General features: G+C 54.8%; 5 protein-coding genes across 5 annotated transcripts; 2 read left to right on the plus strand and 3 right to left on the minus strand.

Moving 5' to 3' along the window:
- Positions 1-159: 159 nt before the first annotated feature.
- Positions 160-1,362, minus strand: CAOG_08820 (hypothetical protein; the record flags this gene model as incomplete). Its single annotated transcript, XM_011272158.1, has 4 exons — positions 160-544; positions 666-813; positions 898-1,044; positions 1,101-1,362. The coding sequence occupies 4 exons, from the start codon at positions 1,360-1,362 to the stop codon at positions 160-162; spliced, it is 942 nt and encodes a 313-aa protein (XP_011270460.1).
- A 774-nt stretch (positions 1,363-2,136) lies between these two features.
- On the plus strand, positions 2,137-3,370 carry CAOG_04768 (ebpl protein). Its single transcript, XM_004347469.2, has 4 exons — positions 2,137-2,318; positions 2,450-2,519; positions 2,648-2,830; positions 3,006-3,370. The coding sequence occupies exons 1-4, from the start codon at positions 2,157-2,159 to the stop codon at positions 3,221-3,223; spliced, it is 633 nt and encodes a 210-aa protein (XP_004347519.2). The 5' UTR covers positions 2,137-2,156; the 3' UTR covers positions 3,224-3,370.
- Positions 3,371-4,922: 1,552 nt separating this feature from the next.
- On the plus strand, positions 4,923-9,273 carry CAOG_04769 (serine/threonine-protein kinase ULK3). Its single transcript, XM_004347470.2, has 4 exons — positions 4,923-5,884; positions 5,995-6,250; positions 6,359-8,211; positions 8,369-9,273. Exons 1-4 carry the CDS (start codon positions 5,459-5,461, stop codon positions 9,086-9,088), a joined length of 3,255 nt encoding a protein of 1,084 aa, XP_004347520.2. The 5' UTR covers positions 4,923-5,458; the 3' UTR covers positions 9,089-9,273.
- A 68-nt stretch (positions 9,274-9,341) lies between these two features.
- CAOG_04770 (HIV TAT specific factor 1) lies at positions 9,342-11,122 on the minus strand (the record flags this gene model as incomplete). The annotated part of the gene is made up of 2 exons (XM_004347471.1): positions 9,342-10,963; positions 11,032-11,122. 2 exons carry the CDS (start codon positions 11,120-11,122, stop codon positions 9,342-9,344), a joined length of 1,713 nt encoding a protein of 570 aa, XP_004347521.1.
- Positions 11,123-11,306: 184 nt separating this feature from the next.
- On the minus strand, positions 11,307-16,429 carry CAOG_04771 (hypothetical protein). The gene has a single exon (XM_004347472.2). The coding sequence runs from the start codon at positions 16,005-16,007 to the stop codon at positions 11,496-11,498; it is 4,512 nt and encodes a 1,503-aa protein (XP_004347522.1). The 5' UTR covers positions 16,008-16,429; the 3' UTR covers positions 11,307-11,495.

Here is a 16,429-nt window from a genome sequence, read left to right on the forward strand (position 1 = left end):
CTCTCTCTCGTCTTCCCTGTCTCTGTTCTCTGCTTGTTCCTGACCTCTCGGCTTGCGCCTGTTTCTGGCTCTCGCTCCATGTAGTTGATAAAATTTGTTCATTGCGACACCATGCAGAAGGCGCAACAAACACGCATTGAAAAAAGGAAGATCAAAAAATCAAAACCTCCGGTAATCAAATGTGTCTTGAATCTGACTGACGGTCGTCCAAATGCACTCCTCCATGTTGCGCTCGTACTCTGTCTTGAGGAAGGCAAAGAACAAGGCAAGCGAGGGGAGGGCGAGCAAGAGGACAAAGTCCACGCCTGAGAAAACGTAGAACGGGCACGAGACCGGCAGCACTGCTTGCAAAAGCGTCGCGGGCTCGTCGTGCAGCACGTTCAGGATGCCGGCCACTGCAAGGTAAATCTTGGAGCGGGGAGACGGACCCTCAACATTCAAAGTCGGCTTGGAGATAATCCTGATGGTGGTGCCCCATATCAACAATCGCTGGGCCCACATAAACACGACATAGACCCAAAAGCAGACCTTGCTGTCGGGGTAGCTGCAAAACCAAACCAAAAAAAGCAACAAGGCGAGTCGATTTGGTGAGACGAAGTGTTGCCAAAATAAAAGGGAACAAAAAAATTCAAAGAAAATTCAAAAAACAAAAGGCTCAAACGTACATCGTCATCATCAGCGTAGTAATGAGATAGCCAAGAAAGGCAGCGTAATAGCATGTTTCGGTGCGAACGACAGTGTCTTTCACACGAGCAAGAGTCGAATTGACTTCCGGCAGTTTGTTGGTGGCGCTTGCGGCGACCTGAGGAGGAGCTGGACGAAGAGGAGCACGGAACAATCAGTCAGCAATGGTTATTCAACGCAAGTGGACACGAGAACAACATGCAGATCACGTACTGGCAGATCGATGCTTGAACTGGTGGTTGAGAGCAAGGCCCAACAACAAGCTGACAACGCCGTGCAGAACGACGTTGGAGATGAACAAGCCAGCATCCAGGGTGGTTTCGTCGTCGAAATTGGCATACCGAGCAGCATCGACAGCCCCTCCAAAAAATCCAAAATCCAAAAATCCAAAATCCAAAATCCAAAATCCAATCCACGTTTGTCGCACCTTGCCGTCATTGCCAAAAAGTAAGCGACCCAGAAATTGTTGGAAATGTTGTCCGTGCGAATGCGCCTGTTGAAGACGCGGACACTGTTGAACTTGACCATCGTGACTATGCTAAAGACGAGCGCCGTGATGGCCGTGGTCACAAAGATGCTGAAGCTGCCGGGGTAGTGCAGCCAGCCGCCCACAGGCAGGTCGCTGCTGTTCGACGGGCACTCGGCCAGCTGCCGACCTTCAAAGTAGTCGTGCAGCATCGTATGTCGGTGGTTGGTGGTTGACTTGGAAGACAGCCGAATGGAAGGCAAAGGGGTGAAAAGGGAAGGCAAGCCGAGCCAAGCAACGCACCGCGAGTTGGGGGTGGGGGTGTTTTTTTCTTCCTTTTGTTAGACTTGTGGTTGAGTCTGAGTTGCAGAGGCAGAGGCGAAACAAGCGATGGTGAGTGAATGCGAAACAGCGGCAATGCAAATTCAAAGAAAAATAGGAAAAATAAAAAATATAAAATAAAATAAAAATCGCAATGCAAAGTCCATACAAAACGTAAAAATAATAGAATAGAATAAAAAAATCGCAATGCAAATCCTACAAAAAATGAATATAAAAGATATAAAAAAATAATAGAATCACGAGTGGCGGGAAAAGCGATGATGACGACGGGCTTTGTTGTTAAGGCTGAGACTGGAAAACAGCCGATGAAGAAGAAGCTGAGCACAAGAGAGGCAACAGAAATGGAAGGGAAGCGAAGCGAAGGGAAGGGAAGGGAAGGGAGGAGGATCAAGGGATGAAGATGGAAGAAGAGAGAGCAAGGGAAAGGTCGGGGAAACAGTGACCGCGAGCGTAGCAAAGGCTCGTTTTAAACAAAAACATATAGACAAAAAAAAACATACCACAAACAAAAAGAGCAAAATGCAAGACTGCGAAAACACAAAACCAAAACAGCTCAGAAAGGGTGTGAAAGGAACTCGACCGCTTTTCCAAAAAAAAATCCAGCATCTAAATAATATTCTCTGTATTCAATCTTCATTATTTGTAGCGGTTGCACTCCACCACCATGTTTGAGGAACACGCCGTCACGATCGGGTCGCTGGTTTCGACGGTCGCCATTCTGGTCGTCGCCTGGCTACTCGCCCGCCGATTCGCCTCGCACATGCCGCGCGTCGAGTTCTACGTGTTTCTGTGGCTGGCGTACGACGCACTCATCCACACCATCCTGGCAAGTGGCTCACGGCCAAATCGGTTCAGATTTTCGCATTGTGGCGTGATCCTTGCATCGACTGGCCCCCCGGACTCTGTTTCTGATCGTTGCGCCGACCATCGTGTGTAATATGATGCACCTCGTCACAGGAAGGATCGTTCGTGTTCATGTCTCTGCGCAGCACTGTCAAGGAGCACGACAATGCGTTTGCTTCATTGTGTACGATTTTATGATTTTTGGTGATGCACGATGATGCTTCTCATCTTGCCATGCGGATTGTCTCACCGTCGCTCAACCACTGTCTGTTGTATTGCCAAACATGAATTATGCGGCGTCACGCATTACAGGGAAAGAGTACAGCAAAGCGGACGCTCGCTGGCTCGTCTCCGACCCGACGGTGGTTTCGCTCGAGATTCTGACCGTCTTTTTCGACACGTTCTTGTGCGTGGTCATCATGTGGGCGATGGTATACAACAAGCCATACCGGCATTATCTGCAAGTCGTTTTGTGTGTGTGCGAGCTTTATGGCGGTAAGTGTTGAATTTTTTTGGGGGGACGAGTTGTTTTTTGTGTTTTGTGTTTTGGGCTTTCTGTTGGTTTTGGCGAGGAACGCTTCGTGCATGGCGTCACTCCAGGTCTCAACCCGTGAGCTCTCACCACCACGTTGCTTCGGTTGGCTTGATTTTTGGGGTTTGACTGGATCAGGTTGGATGACTTTCTGCCCAGAATGGCTCGTTGGCTCCCCTGCGTTGAACACCTCCAACCCGCTTCATCTCTGGGTGTACCTGTTCTTCTTCAATATGGTCTGGGTGGTAGTCCCGTTGGCCTTGATGTGGCAGTCGTGGAACTTTTTGAACAATGCCGTGCTTGCAGGCACCGGCAATCCCAGTCAGTCCACTCGGTCTCGCAAGAAGCTGCAGTGAGCATTTCCGTCCCCTCGTTTGGAGCATTGTGCTGCGAGAACAGAAGTTTGCCATTTGTTCAAACGGGAATTTCCGGTGAGCTTTGCATGAACGTGCTCCGAAATACAAAACGCCCACAGCGTCAAGAATAAAATATTTCAGAAACAAAACCCCAGGTTTCCCCTTTCGCTCGTCCAAGGGATGAAACAACTAACCGTCCCCGGCGGTGATGGTTTATCAGAGAAAAATCTATCTATCATGACTGGAGCAAGGGGAGGACACGGGGGTCGTGGGAAGAGTCGAAAGGAGCGATCGGAGTGCGTTTTCGAAAATAGAAGGTTTTAGCCACATCGACCATAGACCCCACATAAACCCCAGCCCCATTCAAGTCCACTCAGCAGGCTCGTGATTCTCCAAAACCAATAGACAAAATGAGTCAATTTATTTTATTTGGTCTCAGTCCATTTTTGCTTTTTTTTTTCTTTTTTTTTTTTTTCTTCACTTCAGGTGGGTATGCTTTTTGGCGCGAAAATCAAAAGACATCAACTCTCGCATCTGCATGTGCCATCGCGCGCGCTTCGGCCCACCGCTCTCGCTCACACCCCTCACACACTCACACACCCACATACTTCACTCATGCGCGGGTCGAGGCACGGTGGCGCTGGCCTCCTTTCTCCTTTTAGCCTTGGTGTGTTCCGGTCTGCTGAGACCGACCTTTTTACTCTCTCTCTCTCTCTCTCTCTTCCTATCCTCACACCCACTCTCCCTCGTGGCCTTCGTGGCCCTTCCATTGCTGTTCATGCTGGCGGTCGCCGAGTCGCTTGGCCGAAATGCGGCGGCTGCCAACGCTCAGCGGCTGGTCTGATTGGTTCCTTCCTTACCCCTCAAAGTTCTGATGACGCTGTTTTGCTGGCTGCACTCGGTCCTTGTCTCCCCCGTTTCCCCCCCCCACCCTGGCGCCCGGACATCATCATGATGCCACCATCTCTTCTGATGCTTCTGTCTCTATTTTCTTCAGTGCAGCTCGCTTTGCACTCGCGTCGGGGCCGCAGAGGACGCCGGCTTTTTGTGGGTTTTCAGCACACGCATCAAAAAAAAAATAAGGGCAAAAAAAACCCATAACAGTTTTCCACCTCGGAGCGCCGTCACGAAGGAGGGGAAATGTCGATGGGACTCGTGCAGAATTGTGCTGGAATAAGGAGAAGGATTGCTTGTTGTCGCTCCTCAGGTGTGGCTGCTGTTGTGGACCCCCCTTCTGCTTCTGGGGGTAAGAATACTGCAATGAGAGGTTGGTTGCAGGACGTCATCGTTCACCCGTTTCATCTCCATTGCCCTCGTCTCTCTTTGACATTTGTATTCAATGTCGAGTCGCCTGATTCATTCCGGTCACCACTCTTTCACGCTCGTGTGCGTGCGAGGGATGATCGTTGTGGCTGGGCTGTTTCAAACACGAAAGAGAACGCTCGGCACTTGGTCTTGTTTTCTTTCTCCCTCGAGTGCCCGCACCTTCCTCGGTCCCAGCCACGCTGTCCCTTGTCTCCATCCCTTGCTCTGGCTTGAAAGCAGCCTCTCCAATGACGAGTGATATTTCGTCTGGTTGTTTTTTTCTTCCGTGTTTTTGGTCTTCTAGTGTGTTCTTTGAAAAGGCACGAAAGAGCGGTCATTTCTTTTTTTTTTTTTTTTTTTTCTTTTTTTTTTCTGCTTTTTTTTTTTCTGAACTCTTGGCAATTGGTGACGCGAAAGTGCTTTTGCGGCACTCTTTGAAAGTCGAAGAGAGAGAGAGGAGCCGTGGCACTCGTCTCTATCCACAATGAAGCGCGAAAAGCCCAAAAAAATTTTAAAAAAAATCATGGGGTTGTGATGTGTGGGAGGAGGTTGAGGGGCAAAGTTGAAGGGCGTGAACCCGCCAATTTTGCACCTTGGCAAAAGGATTTTGGTGCATTGTCTCTCCAATGTCGAATACTATTCGCTAGTGTGCAGTTTTGCGGTAGTTTTGTGGGTGATTTGACGTTGGGTGGAGCTGGTGGGAGCGGTGGTTGAACGTTCGGTAGCATGACAAAATTTGCCACCAATTTCGATTCTGAATGGTGGACCATTGCATCACCCAATGAGCCAAGCAAATCATCAACCCTCCACTTCCTTTTTCACTTCTTGCCATCATTGGTGTGTTAGGATGGAAACTCAGCCTCAGAAGAGAGAGAAAGCGAGAGAACGAACTTTAACACGCCAACAAATCCAAAAACTCACACGTTGTTCATGCGAATATTTAGACGTTTTGAACGTGGCACTTTTTCACATCAGCACTCTGCATTGCGTATTGCGTGGCAATTACACTTTGTTATTCGTGCTATTGTATTGCCAGCTCACTTGTTGACTTTGTGTGCTTGTTTGCTGACCTCAGAAAGGCTCGCTCGTTCTCCTCTCTCTTACAAGAACCGTCTGTCGCTTCTGGAACTGTCAAACACACACATCCTCAAACTCGCTCAAAAGGCTTCACGAATACACACCGCGACCTCGCAAATGGCGCTTCAACGTCACACGCGACCAGGCGATCCTGCTGCGCCAACAGGGTCGGATGCCGAGGCCGCTCTCAAGATTGTCGGGAGATACGTCTACCATCCTCAAACAGACCGCATCGGTCGCGGATCCTTTGCCACCGTCTACCGAGCGCGCTACGCTGATGTATGTAACTGGTTGTTGTTGGTCTGGTGTGCGTCTTCTGGCATTGGGTGGTTTTGCTGGTCCTCATTGTACTCTCTGCTCCGTCCTCTCCCCCCCCCTTCGTCTGGCAGGCACCCGGATACGTTGCCATTAAGCGAATCAAAAAGCAAAAACTCAGCGCACGCCTCAACGAGAACTTGGATCGCGAAGTTGATATTTTGCGCCTCGTCAAGCATCCGCACATTGTTCAGCTCTACGAAATCCAGGCTTCCAAGGAGAATGTGTACCTCATCATGGAGTACTGTGATGGTGGGGACTTGTCACAATTCATTCGCAAGAAAAAACTGCTCCCCGAAGAGCTTGTTCGCTCTTACACGCAACAAATTGGTAAGCACCGGCTTTTTTTTTTTTTGTTTGTTTTTTTTTTTCTTTACTTTGAACAACCCTCTTGTCGATGACTGCTTTTGTGTTCTCACTTTCTGACTCCACGCACAGCTTCCGCTCTTGAAGCTCTGCGCATGTTCAACATTGTGCACCGAGATCTCAAGCCGCAAAATCTCATGCTGGTCAAGCGAGAAACCGTCATCAAGATTGCCGACTTTGGCTTTGCGCGCTACCTTCAGACCGACACCATGGCGGAAACTCTGTGTGGCTCACCACTGTACATGGCGCCAGAGATTCTTGAATCCAAGCAATACGATGCCAAGGGCGACTTGTGGAGCGTTGGCGTCATTCTGTACGAATGTCTGGTCGGGCACGCGCCATTCCGTGCCGACAACTATCTCGAGCTGCTCCGCACCATCAAAACATCCAAGGACCGGATACCACTCCCGCCGAACGCGTCGATTGAGTGCCGCGACGTGATTGCTGGTCTGATGTGCGTCGATCCAGAGCGACGCATTGGGTTTGACGATTTCTTTGCCCACCCGTTCGTCGCCCTCCAGCAGTACAAGACTCGTTTGCGCACGCTCGACCCTGGCTTTGCCAAGCAGGATGAGGAACAGCGCCAACTCGCCGTTGCCAAGCATTTGGCGTCGGCATCACCCGTCCCGGCCGACGCTTCCGCTTCTCAAAGGCTTCAGGCGACCCAAGCCACGCGCAGACCTTCACACCCGACTGACGTGGTGGACCCTATTATCGCTGCCTCTGACGCCCGACAGGAAGGACGGCCCCGCGCTGCCACTCACAGCGGCGGCGACACTCGAACCCACCTGGCTCAGGCGCAAGCCCAGGCCGAGCGCCCCGCCCAGCCCATTGCCCAAACCGGCAAGTCCCAAGCCGTTCAAATCCTCTCGGCAGTCCAACGCGCCGCCACCGCTGCAGCAGCCACAGCAGCAGCTGCTGTCATCAACCGCGTCACCTCCAGCCCAAACTTGGCGGCGAACCCTGCCCGATCGACGCCCAGCCGCGGGTCTGTCTCTCGGCCACCCCGCGCTGAAACTCCGCCTGGTGTCTCCTCGTTGGATGAATTCACCTTTACCGACGGCACACCTGCCGACAATGGCCGCTCTCCTGCCGACTCTGGCCAGTTTGTTGAAAGCCAGCCTGTCAGCCGGCCCAACAGCGCCATGAACGCCTTCACCGCGGCACCAGCTCTCGTGTCCACCAAGCCCCAGCCCCAAACGGTGCAAGGCCTTGCCGGCTCGGTCGAAGACTATGTGCTGGTCGGTCCCTCCCAGCAAGTGTCGGTCAACGCTTTTGCCGACGCTGTGGCCCGCAACAAGGTCCCTAGCTCTCGCTTTGTTCCACCGAGCACCACCACCACCACCACCACCACCACCGCTACCACTACCACCACCACAGCTTCCTCTGGCATGCCTGTCCCGCAAAAGAGCGGCGCCTCGGTTGCAATGAATCAAGCCATGACTGACGACCTTCGCCAGCACTCTCCTGGCACCGACGCCAACCGTGGCGAGCAAGCCGAACCTGACGAAGAAGACGAGCGCACCCTGCAAACCGCGTCCCCCACTTTGGGTGAACGATTTGGCGAGCATCGTGACAACAGTTTTGCTTCTCGTGTTCCGCTGACCAACCCAGCCACCAACTTCCGTGAACGTGCCAAAACATACGCATTCGGCACCTCGCCTTCTCGAGGCAGCACTCCGCACACCCCGCCTGCCGACGAAGATCGCGCTGTCCAACTGGCTCTGGCGACGTCGCCCACCAACAACACCACGCCGCACTCCCCGACCTTGATGGGCACTAGCCGCGTGATTCTGAACAAGTTTGCGGACTTGTTCTACTCTTCTTCTGCATCCTCCAATGTGCAGCCCGTCACCGATGCCTACCTTCTCGGCACTTCCCCCTCGCGTCGCGCCATGTCCTCGTCCTCGCGCTCCTTTGACGAGGTATGTCCGGCATAGGTTTTCACGAGGGATTTGTATTGGTTGGTTGGTTGGTGGGTTTGTTTGTTCGTTCGTTCGTTTGTTTGTTCGTTCGTTCGTTCGTTCGTTTGTGTTGTTTGTTGGGCTCACCGCATTCGCTTCCGTCGTTGGCTTTTGACAGAATGTCTTGTTCAGTCGCATTGAATCGGCTGCGCAGCATGCGTTCGCCGTTCAGCGCTTGGCCAAGATTCTCAACAGCGGCCAGCAGTCGACAGGACCGTTGAATGACGACGGCACTCAGGCGCTGCTCTTGTACATGCGCGCACTCGAGTTTTACTTTGAGGGCATCAACCTGTCCCGACAGCTCGTGCGCAACAACGCCAGCATCCCCTCGGATGTCAACTCGATGATTCAGCTGCTCCGTAGCAAGATCAACGACTGCATCGACTCGGTGGATAGCCTCCGCTCCCGCGTGCCGCCAAACGCTCCCCTTTCCTTCGACTTGTCCGTTGAGAAGGTCATTTACGAGAATTCCATCATGCTGGCCCGGGAGGCCGCAGTTCGCGAGTTACTCGGACACTTCCAGGATGCGCAGGAGGCGTACTGGTGTGCGTACTTTTTGCTCGAATCGCTGCTGATGGACCGCGGCGAGACTCCGCTGGAAGAGTCTGACAAGGCCCTCGTCAAGCGCTACTCGGCCTCGGTCTCAAAGCGCATCCACATTCTGCAGCAACGCCTGTCGACCAGCAATGGCTCCCAGCCCATCTCCCTGTCCAGCTCGGTTGCTGCTGGCTCACCGACCCATCAGCAGAACGCTCTGGCGGCTCAGTTGACTGCCTTTACGACCGGCAACAGTCTGTACCAACATGGTGGTCAACTATTTGGCGTGTCTCCCGAGTAAAAAGGAAAAAACAGACAGTCCGATCGATCGATCTGTTTGTTCCACTCGCAGATCCTTCATTTTCATTTTGTTTGATTCTCTGCCTCAACGTAGAGGACACCGAGAGGTTTCTGCAACTGTACAATGTACATTATGTGATTTTAAACGATAAAAAAAATACAAACTAATGAATTACAGATCTAACAAATGCTCGTTTCATTGGCTCAAAATGTTCAGGTTCGATCAGGTTCCATCTTAATCATTTCCACCAGCATCACTGATCATCACCATTATCGTCACTTTCCTCATCATCATCATCATCGTCGTCGTCATCAGCATGACGCGCCGCGGCTTCACGACGGGCAGCGTCTTGACGAATCAGCTTCTCTCGTTCTTCGGTTGAAGCGCGCTGAGCCAACAGCCAGCTTTCCCACTTTTGCAGACGCGCTTCGCGCTGAGCGTCGGTCTCCTCGACCTTGTAGGATGTACGACCGTCCCACTTTGCGGCTTCCAGACGGCGCCCTCCAAACCAGCGGCCATTCATGAGCTCGACACACTTGCCGGCATCTTCAGGAAGGTCGAATTTGACAGACACCACTCCGAGTGGGTTTCGATCAAAGATGGTCACCTTGCGTACAACGCCGCATTTGCCACATTCGCTTTCCATGTCCTCCTTGAGCTCGTTCAGCTCGTTGGGATTGTCGTCAAATTCTTCGGGCGAGAAGACATTGCTAATAATCACAGTGCTCGCGCCCCGCTTGTTCTCCATCGGAACAAACTCGTCCCAGCCGTACAGCTTTTGCATCACTTTTTGCCGACGTGCTTTGACTTGCTTGAGCTGCTTGGCATTGTTGATGACGGGGCCGTGGTGTTGTGGTGGCGGCGCTTGGTCTGACTGTACCGAGGTTCCTGCCTCCTTGGCGCCGCCCTTGGCACCTGCGACCGCAGCCTTCGCACCCTTGGAGGCAGACCCGCCCTTGCTGGCTTCCTTGCTCGATTCTTTGTGACTAAATTTGGCGGCCTCGACGTGAATTGGGTGCTTGCCTCGAAAAAGCGACCCGTCCAAAAAGTCCAGCGCCAGCTGAACGGACTCTGCTCGATTGTAGCTGCACAGCGCGTCGCCCTTGGGTACGCCATTGGCATCCGTGTAGACCTTGACCTTGAGCTCATTCGTGTTCATGTCAAAGCGAATAATGCCGCATTGCGACATGTATTCGGCAAACTCTTCGGCATCCACGTCGTACGGCAGCCCAGTCACATAGACGTTGGAGTTTTTGAAAGCCGGGGCGTCGCCTTCTTGACTTTTGCTTGCTGCAGCTGCTTTGGGCGCACCTTTCCCAGGTCGACCAGGTCCAGCAGCTGCGGGAGGCTTGACGAGCTCGTCTTCATCATCGTGCTGCTCCATCCGCATGCGTTTGTACTCCCGATGTGCGGCCTCCGCATCCATCTCGCTGCCATTGGGAGCACTGTTGCCCGTAGCAACCTGCTGGCCGCCTGATTCAAGATCCGCGCGGGTCCGCCGCGTTGTTGACGCTTCAGTAGTGGTTGATGGCGCAGCTGCCGCCGCGTTCTCATTCCCGCCATAGCTCAACTGATACGAGTAGATGAATGCTTCATCGAGACGTGGAAACCACGCCTTTGCGCGACCGTCCCACTCGTAGATTGTCCCGTCGGTCGGGTCGAGATATGCAGGATTCTCGGCTGGCTTGTTGACGGGAGCCATCGCTGCGTGTGATCCGCCCGACTCGATTTGCGCAACAAGCAGCATTGCTTCGTAAGCAGCCCGCGAGGCCTCGTCATCGTCACCGGCTGCGTCGTTTGCGAAACGACGAGCGTCAGCGCTCGACGACGGGCTGGATGCTGACTGGGTCGCGACGCCGCCGACCAATCCAGGCCCTGCGTTCGTAGAAGCGCCATTCATAGCAGCAGCAGCAGCAGCAGCAGCAGCAGCAGCACTCGTCGACGTCGCAGCGGCGCCGGGGCGAACGGCAATCCAGTGCGCTGGTGGGGCTGGTGCTGGTGCCACTGATCCTGATCCTGATCCGAGCCAGACATTGCTGATGCATGAGCATGAGCAGAAGTAGTAGTAGGAGCAGCGGTGGTTTGGGCGACTCCGCGATCGTTGTCGTCGTCGTCGTCCTCGGCGACAAACGGAGTGAACTTTTGCATTGGGCGTTTGCTCTTTGTATGGAGCTTGTATGGAGCTTGTATGAAGACTGGGTGTATGGATTGCGTTCGTTGAATGTTACGAATCTTGTTTGGTTGTACAAAGGCTTTGTTTTTTTAAAAAAAAAAGCTACAAAAGAAGCCCTGATGGAAGAAGGAAAATAAAATAGACGCACAAAAGACACTGGACAAACAATGTAAAAGACGCTTCGCTTCACCCACTGTTGTTGTAGAAAACTTGCACAGAACCAGGGGATGGAAATCACTCGCCATCCTCCGTTTCTGCGGCAGTGTAATCGATACTGCGAGAGCGGGTGCGACGGGTAAACTCGGGATGCTGCTGCTGTTGCTGCTGCGAGAAGGAGGCAGACTCCAGATCCGTTGTGCTCGGCTGGCTGTCGACCTTGGGCGTGGGCGCGTTTGAGAACAGCACATCGAGTAGTCCATACGGAGAGCGTCGCGAAACGGCGGCATCCTGGGACGAACTCAGCAAGAATCTCAGGGCGTTGCGGAACTCGAGTTGAACGCGCCAGAACATGAACGACGGCGCGCCAACATTGTTGGCAGCGTTGTGCGGATCTTCGATGGCAGCCACGTTGGGAGGGAAGTTTGACTGGATGATCTTCTTGTTACGAATCGAAACGCAAAACTGGGTCGAGTCAAAGTGATTGCCAAAGCGGTCCAGGAAGGCAAGCAGCAACAAGGCGAGCTGCGAGCTCGGTGGGTTGGTCTGCAGCAAGAACGTGACAAGGAGAACAATGCCATAGGAGGTCAGGCCGCCGCTGTAGGCTTCGTTCAGACCCTTGCTGTGCAAGTACTGCTTCAAGACCATCACGAGTGGAGCAAGCATTGGGTACGCGCTAATCTGCGAGCGCACAAAGTCGCGCGCTAGAATGCCCGAGTGCGACAGGGGCCCACGCGAAGTATCGTGGAAGCTGACATCCACTGGGATGCGCAGGCCGCCAATCGTGGCAACAAACTTGACCACGGGAATGCGAGACGTCTCGATTGCGCGAACACCCGAACACCACGGGAAAGCGGTGAGCCGAGCTGCCAATTCCGCAACCGCACTCTGGGCAGGCGCCCCAGAATTGGGAGCCATGGGGGGTCGGACAACGACCAGATCAATGTCGCTGTGTGGAAGGCTGAGGCCATAGCTGTACGAGCCATACAGCACGACATACGAGTTTGGCCAGATGCTCAGCACGACGCCTTGCACGTGGTGAATGGCAGTTTGAACGTTCGGCGCATTGGATTGCGCGGTTTTGCTGACGTACTGGTAAAACCTCAAAATGTCGTCGTGCAGCTCAGTAATCAAGTTCTTGTTGAGGAAGCTGAGGATGGGAGGGAAGGCCAAGGATACTTGCTCGTTCATTTCGGACGTGGAAGCGGACATGGGTGGCGGAGGGGCGATCAAAGTGATGTCGGAATCACGGTGGCGTTGCTGCAGCTCTTGCATTTGCAAGAGATGAGCTTGGCTTTGCATTTGCTGCTGCTGAAGTTGCTGTTGTTGAAGCTGTTGTTGCTGGTGTGCCTGCTGTTGCTGAAGTATCTGCTGTTGCTGCAGCTGCTGTATTGACAACGGGTAGCCACCGCCTTGCAGCATTGCAGCTAGGTGAGGTGCAAACGGTTGTCCTGGCTCGTGAAGGACGACCACCGGCACATGTGCTTGTGCGAGAGGTTCGGTCGGGAAAGGCCCCGCGCCTGCGGGATCTTGAGTTGGCAAGGCAGAAGAAATAGGACGACCAGCTGCTGCAACGTGAGCGTATGGATCGTGTGGATTGGCCATTGCCACAGTCCGCATGGCAGCAGCGGCAGCAGCAGATTCGTCCAGGCGTACCGGGTGGCCGATCGCTTTGCTAGCGTCGGAAGGGATGCCACCTCCAGCCCGCGTCGAATGCACGTCTTGCGCATGTGCGACGCTTTCCAAAGGTGCTCCACCTGGCGGCTTGTAGAGCTGGTACCAGGAGTCCGGCGACTCGAGCTGCAGTGCTTGGAGCTGCTGGTCGTCGACCGTCACCAGTTTAAACAGCTGGGGGTTGTTAGACGACGTCTGAGCGTGCAACACACGTGCTGCTGCTGGTACAGGAGCCACTGCGGCAACGGTGGTTGTTGTGCCGATGGCAACGCGCGACGCTCGAGCCGCGAGAGGAGGGTTTGCTGCCGTTCCTGCGTTGTGGGCTGTGGAGGCGACGGCATTGGTCGCGCTTGAGCTCGGTGGTTGAGACGCAGTTCGGGATGCAGACCGCTTGCTTGCTGGTTGGTTGGCCGAGTTGGTCGACGTGCCAACCGACAGCGACGCTGCGTACGAGGGTGGAGGGGCATGAGCGGGTGCCGCAGCTTGCGTAGTAACAGATGCAGCAGGTCGCGAGGAGGGCTGTTGCTGGTGCATGGGCTGTGGTTGATGGGGTGAGTGGGAATGACTTGCTGCCGAGGGGGCGTGAGCGGTGCTGACGGGTGAAACAGGCACAGAAGCCACCTTCTGGTTTTCGGCTGAGGACAGGTCCTCAACGCTCAGAGCCGCTGCACGCGCTCCCGACAGCCCAGAAATGCTAATGTTGCTGCCAGGGCCGTCATCGAGACTACGCGACGAGGACAAGGGCTTTGACTTGGATTCGAGGGAGTTTGAGCGTCGAGAGCCGCGGGATTGTGGGTGCTGTTGTTGCTGCTGAGGCTGTTGCTGCTGAGACTGCTCATGTCGTTGTTGTTGTTGTTGCTGCTGATGATGGTGATGATGGTGATGATGTTGCTGTTGCTGCTGTTGCTGTTGCTGCGGATGTTGATGCGGTGCTGCCTGGTGTTGCTGGCGGACGTGCTGTTGGTGTTGATCGCGCAACGTGGCCTCGGCAGCAGTTATGGCCGTGATTGCGTGGCCTGGTGGCGTGACGGTATGCGAGCTAGAGTCTGCGAGCGCGTCGAGCTGCACATTAAAATCACCCAGCTTCAGAAGCACGGCACCCGAAAGCGCGACCGGAGGCAGAAGAGAAGCCGACGCGGACGGTGACGAAGGGAGAGTTTGGGTAGGCGACTGCAGCCCCACCTGGTCGGACGTTGGCAAACCTCCAAACTCTGTCAGGACTCGCATGTGGGCACTGGCATCGCTGTCGGGGCTGTCAAAGTCGTCAGCATAGCTGTCATGCGCGAGTCTGCGCGAAGGTGCGCGCGTAGTCTCGGAAGCTGGCTCTGTGCTATTCGAGTTGTCCATTCCAGCAAGGAGCGGGAAGAACTCGGACAAGTGTGCCTCGGGATCGGGTTGCCCAGACACGACGTTGCTGGCCTTGCTCTTCTTCTTCTTTTTCTTCTTCTTCTTCTTGTTGGCTGCCTTCGAAGGCGCGACGTCAACTTCAACGGCGATGCTTGCAATAAATTGGTTGGCGTCTGGTTCATCCTCATCGTCCAGATCAAAGCTCGCGTCGAGAGTGTGCCCATCTGCGTGGGTCGTCACATCAGCGTCGATGACATTGGAAGCGCCCCCGGCAGCAGCGGCACGACCGGGCGTTGGCGTGCTGTGCGTGGGATTGCGCATGCTGGCAAGCGGAGACGGGGAGGCAGGCACGGAAGCAGAGTTGCCGCCCACCAGCGAGCCTGGAAGCGAAGGGAGCGAGCGTCCGAGAGAAGTGGCCATGCCAGGTGTTGCGAGTGCGGCGACAGGCGTCGCGCCATGACTGGAACGACGTTTGTGGCCTTTGGTTTGGCGCCCCAGTGCTCCAGGTGCAAGGGCGCTGTGGCCTTGCGCCAAGAGTGATGGTGCAGGCAAAAGGGAGGGTTGCAACCCTCCAGCAGCATGCTTGGTTTGACTGCCGGGCGAAGTGCTGCCGGCATTTCCGACCGCGGATAGCGCGAGTGGAGAGTGGGCTGGGCTGGAGGAGGAGCGGGCGACCCGACTAGACTTTCCATTGGTCAGAGCAGCATTGGAGTTTCCTGCGACGGTGGCGCCAGGCGATACGCACGAGCTCAACAGATCGTTTGCGACTTCGAGCGCATAGGCATTTGCCAGGCGGATGCTAACTTTGCGAAGCAGCCGATCCACCAAGGTGTTGGCGCGCCAGAGTGGCGTCAGGAAGACGTGCTGGACAAAATTGTGCTCGAGAGCGTGGTGGCCGAAAAACCCGCGGGATACCCACTCGCGGCCATTAATGTCAAAAAACAGCTCCAGCAGCGAGCTCAGGGCAGAAATGGGATTTTGCAGGCGTGGTGCCTCTGTGTGGAACAGTGGCGCAATTTCGCTGCCAAGCTTGTTCTCCACAATCTTCTTTTGCTCCGCGTAGGGCAGCCGCGCCCAGAACGCGACGAGCTCGGGCCGCAGAGGATCCCGCGGCTTGTCTTTCCGTGGAAGTTGATACGGCCGCTTCTCGCTCGGAGCGCGCGGATCAATGTTGTGCTGCTGAAAGTAGGCCGTCCACAGCGATTGCTCGATTCGGGACGCAGCAAACATGGCCAGCGAAAAGTTGGCGTCGAGAAACCAGTCCGGCTCCTCCCACTGCCATTGACGGGTGGTCGTGTTCCACTTGACGCGACATGGCTTGCGCAAAAACTGGCCTCGCGAAACGGCACGAAGCGTCCGCAAAAGCTGGTGAGCGCTCTCCAAAGACCAGAAGCACTCGGGGTCCAGCGTCAACGTGTCCAGATACGACTCTGAGTCGCACAAGCGCAGATCGGCCTCGAGCTTGGCACCGGCATCGGCCGCCTCGCACCACAGCGGCTGGGTGAACTGGTTTGGACGGCGCCAAATAAACGAGTTGGACCAGCGAGTCTTTGGCCCGGCCGCGCCCATCGCAGAGTTGGAACCGCCCGACGAACCTGCGGCGTTGTTGCCAGACAGGGTGGAATTGGACGAGCCGTTGGTCGCAAGGGGCGCAAAGCTAAAACCAGTACTGGACGCCGCCGATCCGCCAAAAGAGGCGGACGCTGACGGGGAAGCGTACGAGCTCAACAAGGCGCTCGCTTGGCTCGAGCTAAGTTGAGAAGTGGCGGTGGCGAGATTAAATGCGGCTGTCGCGCCCACCGACACCTCGATGAAAGGATTGGAATTGATTTGGTTGCGGCGAGCAAGCGAGATTGGCTGCAGCTGCAGAGGAGGTGGAGGAATGTGGCTTCGAGCTGAATCCACGGACGGGCTTTCGCTGATTTGGCGCAAGGACGAACCCTCTTGTTGGCTGCTTGCCCCGAACGCAGGGAGAGAGCCAGACGAGCCTG

The sequence above is a fragment of the Capsaspora owczarzaki genome (assembly GCF_000151315.2).
Source record: "Capsaspora owczarzaki ATCC 30864 unplaced genomic scaffold supercont2.7, whole genome shotgun sequence".
In the NCBI taxonomy this organism is placed as follows: Eukaryota; class Filasterea; order Ministeriida; family Capsasporidae; genus Capsaspora; species Capsaspora owczarzaki.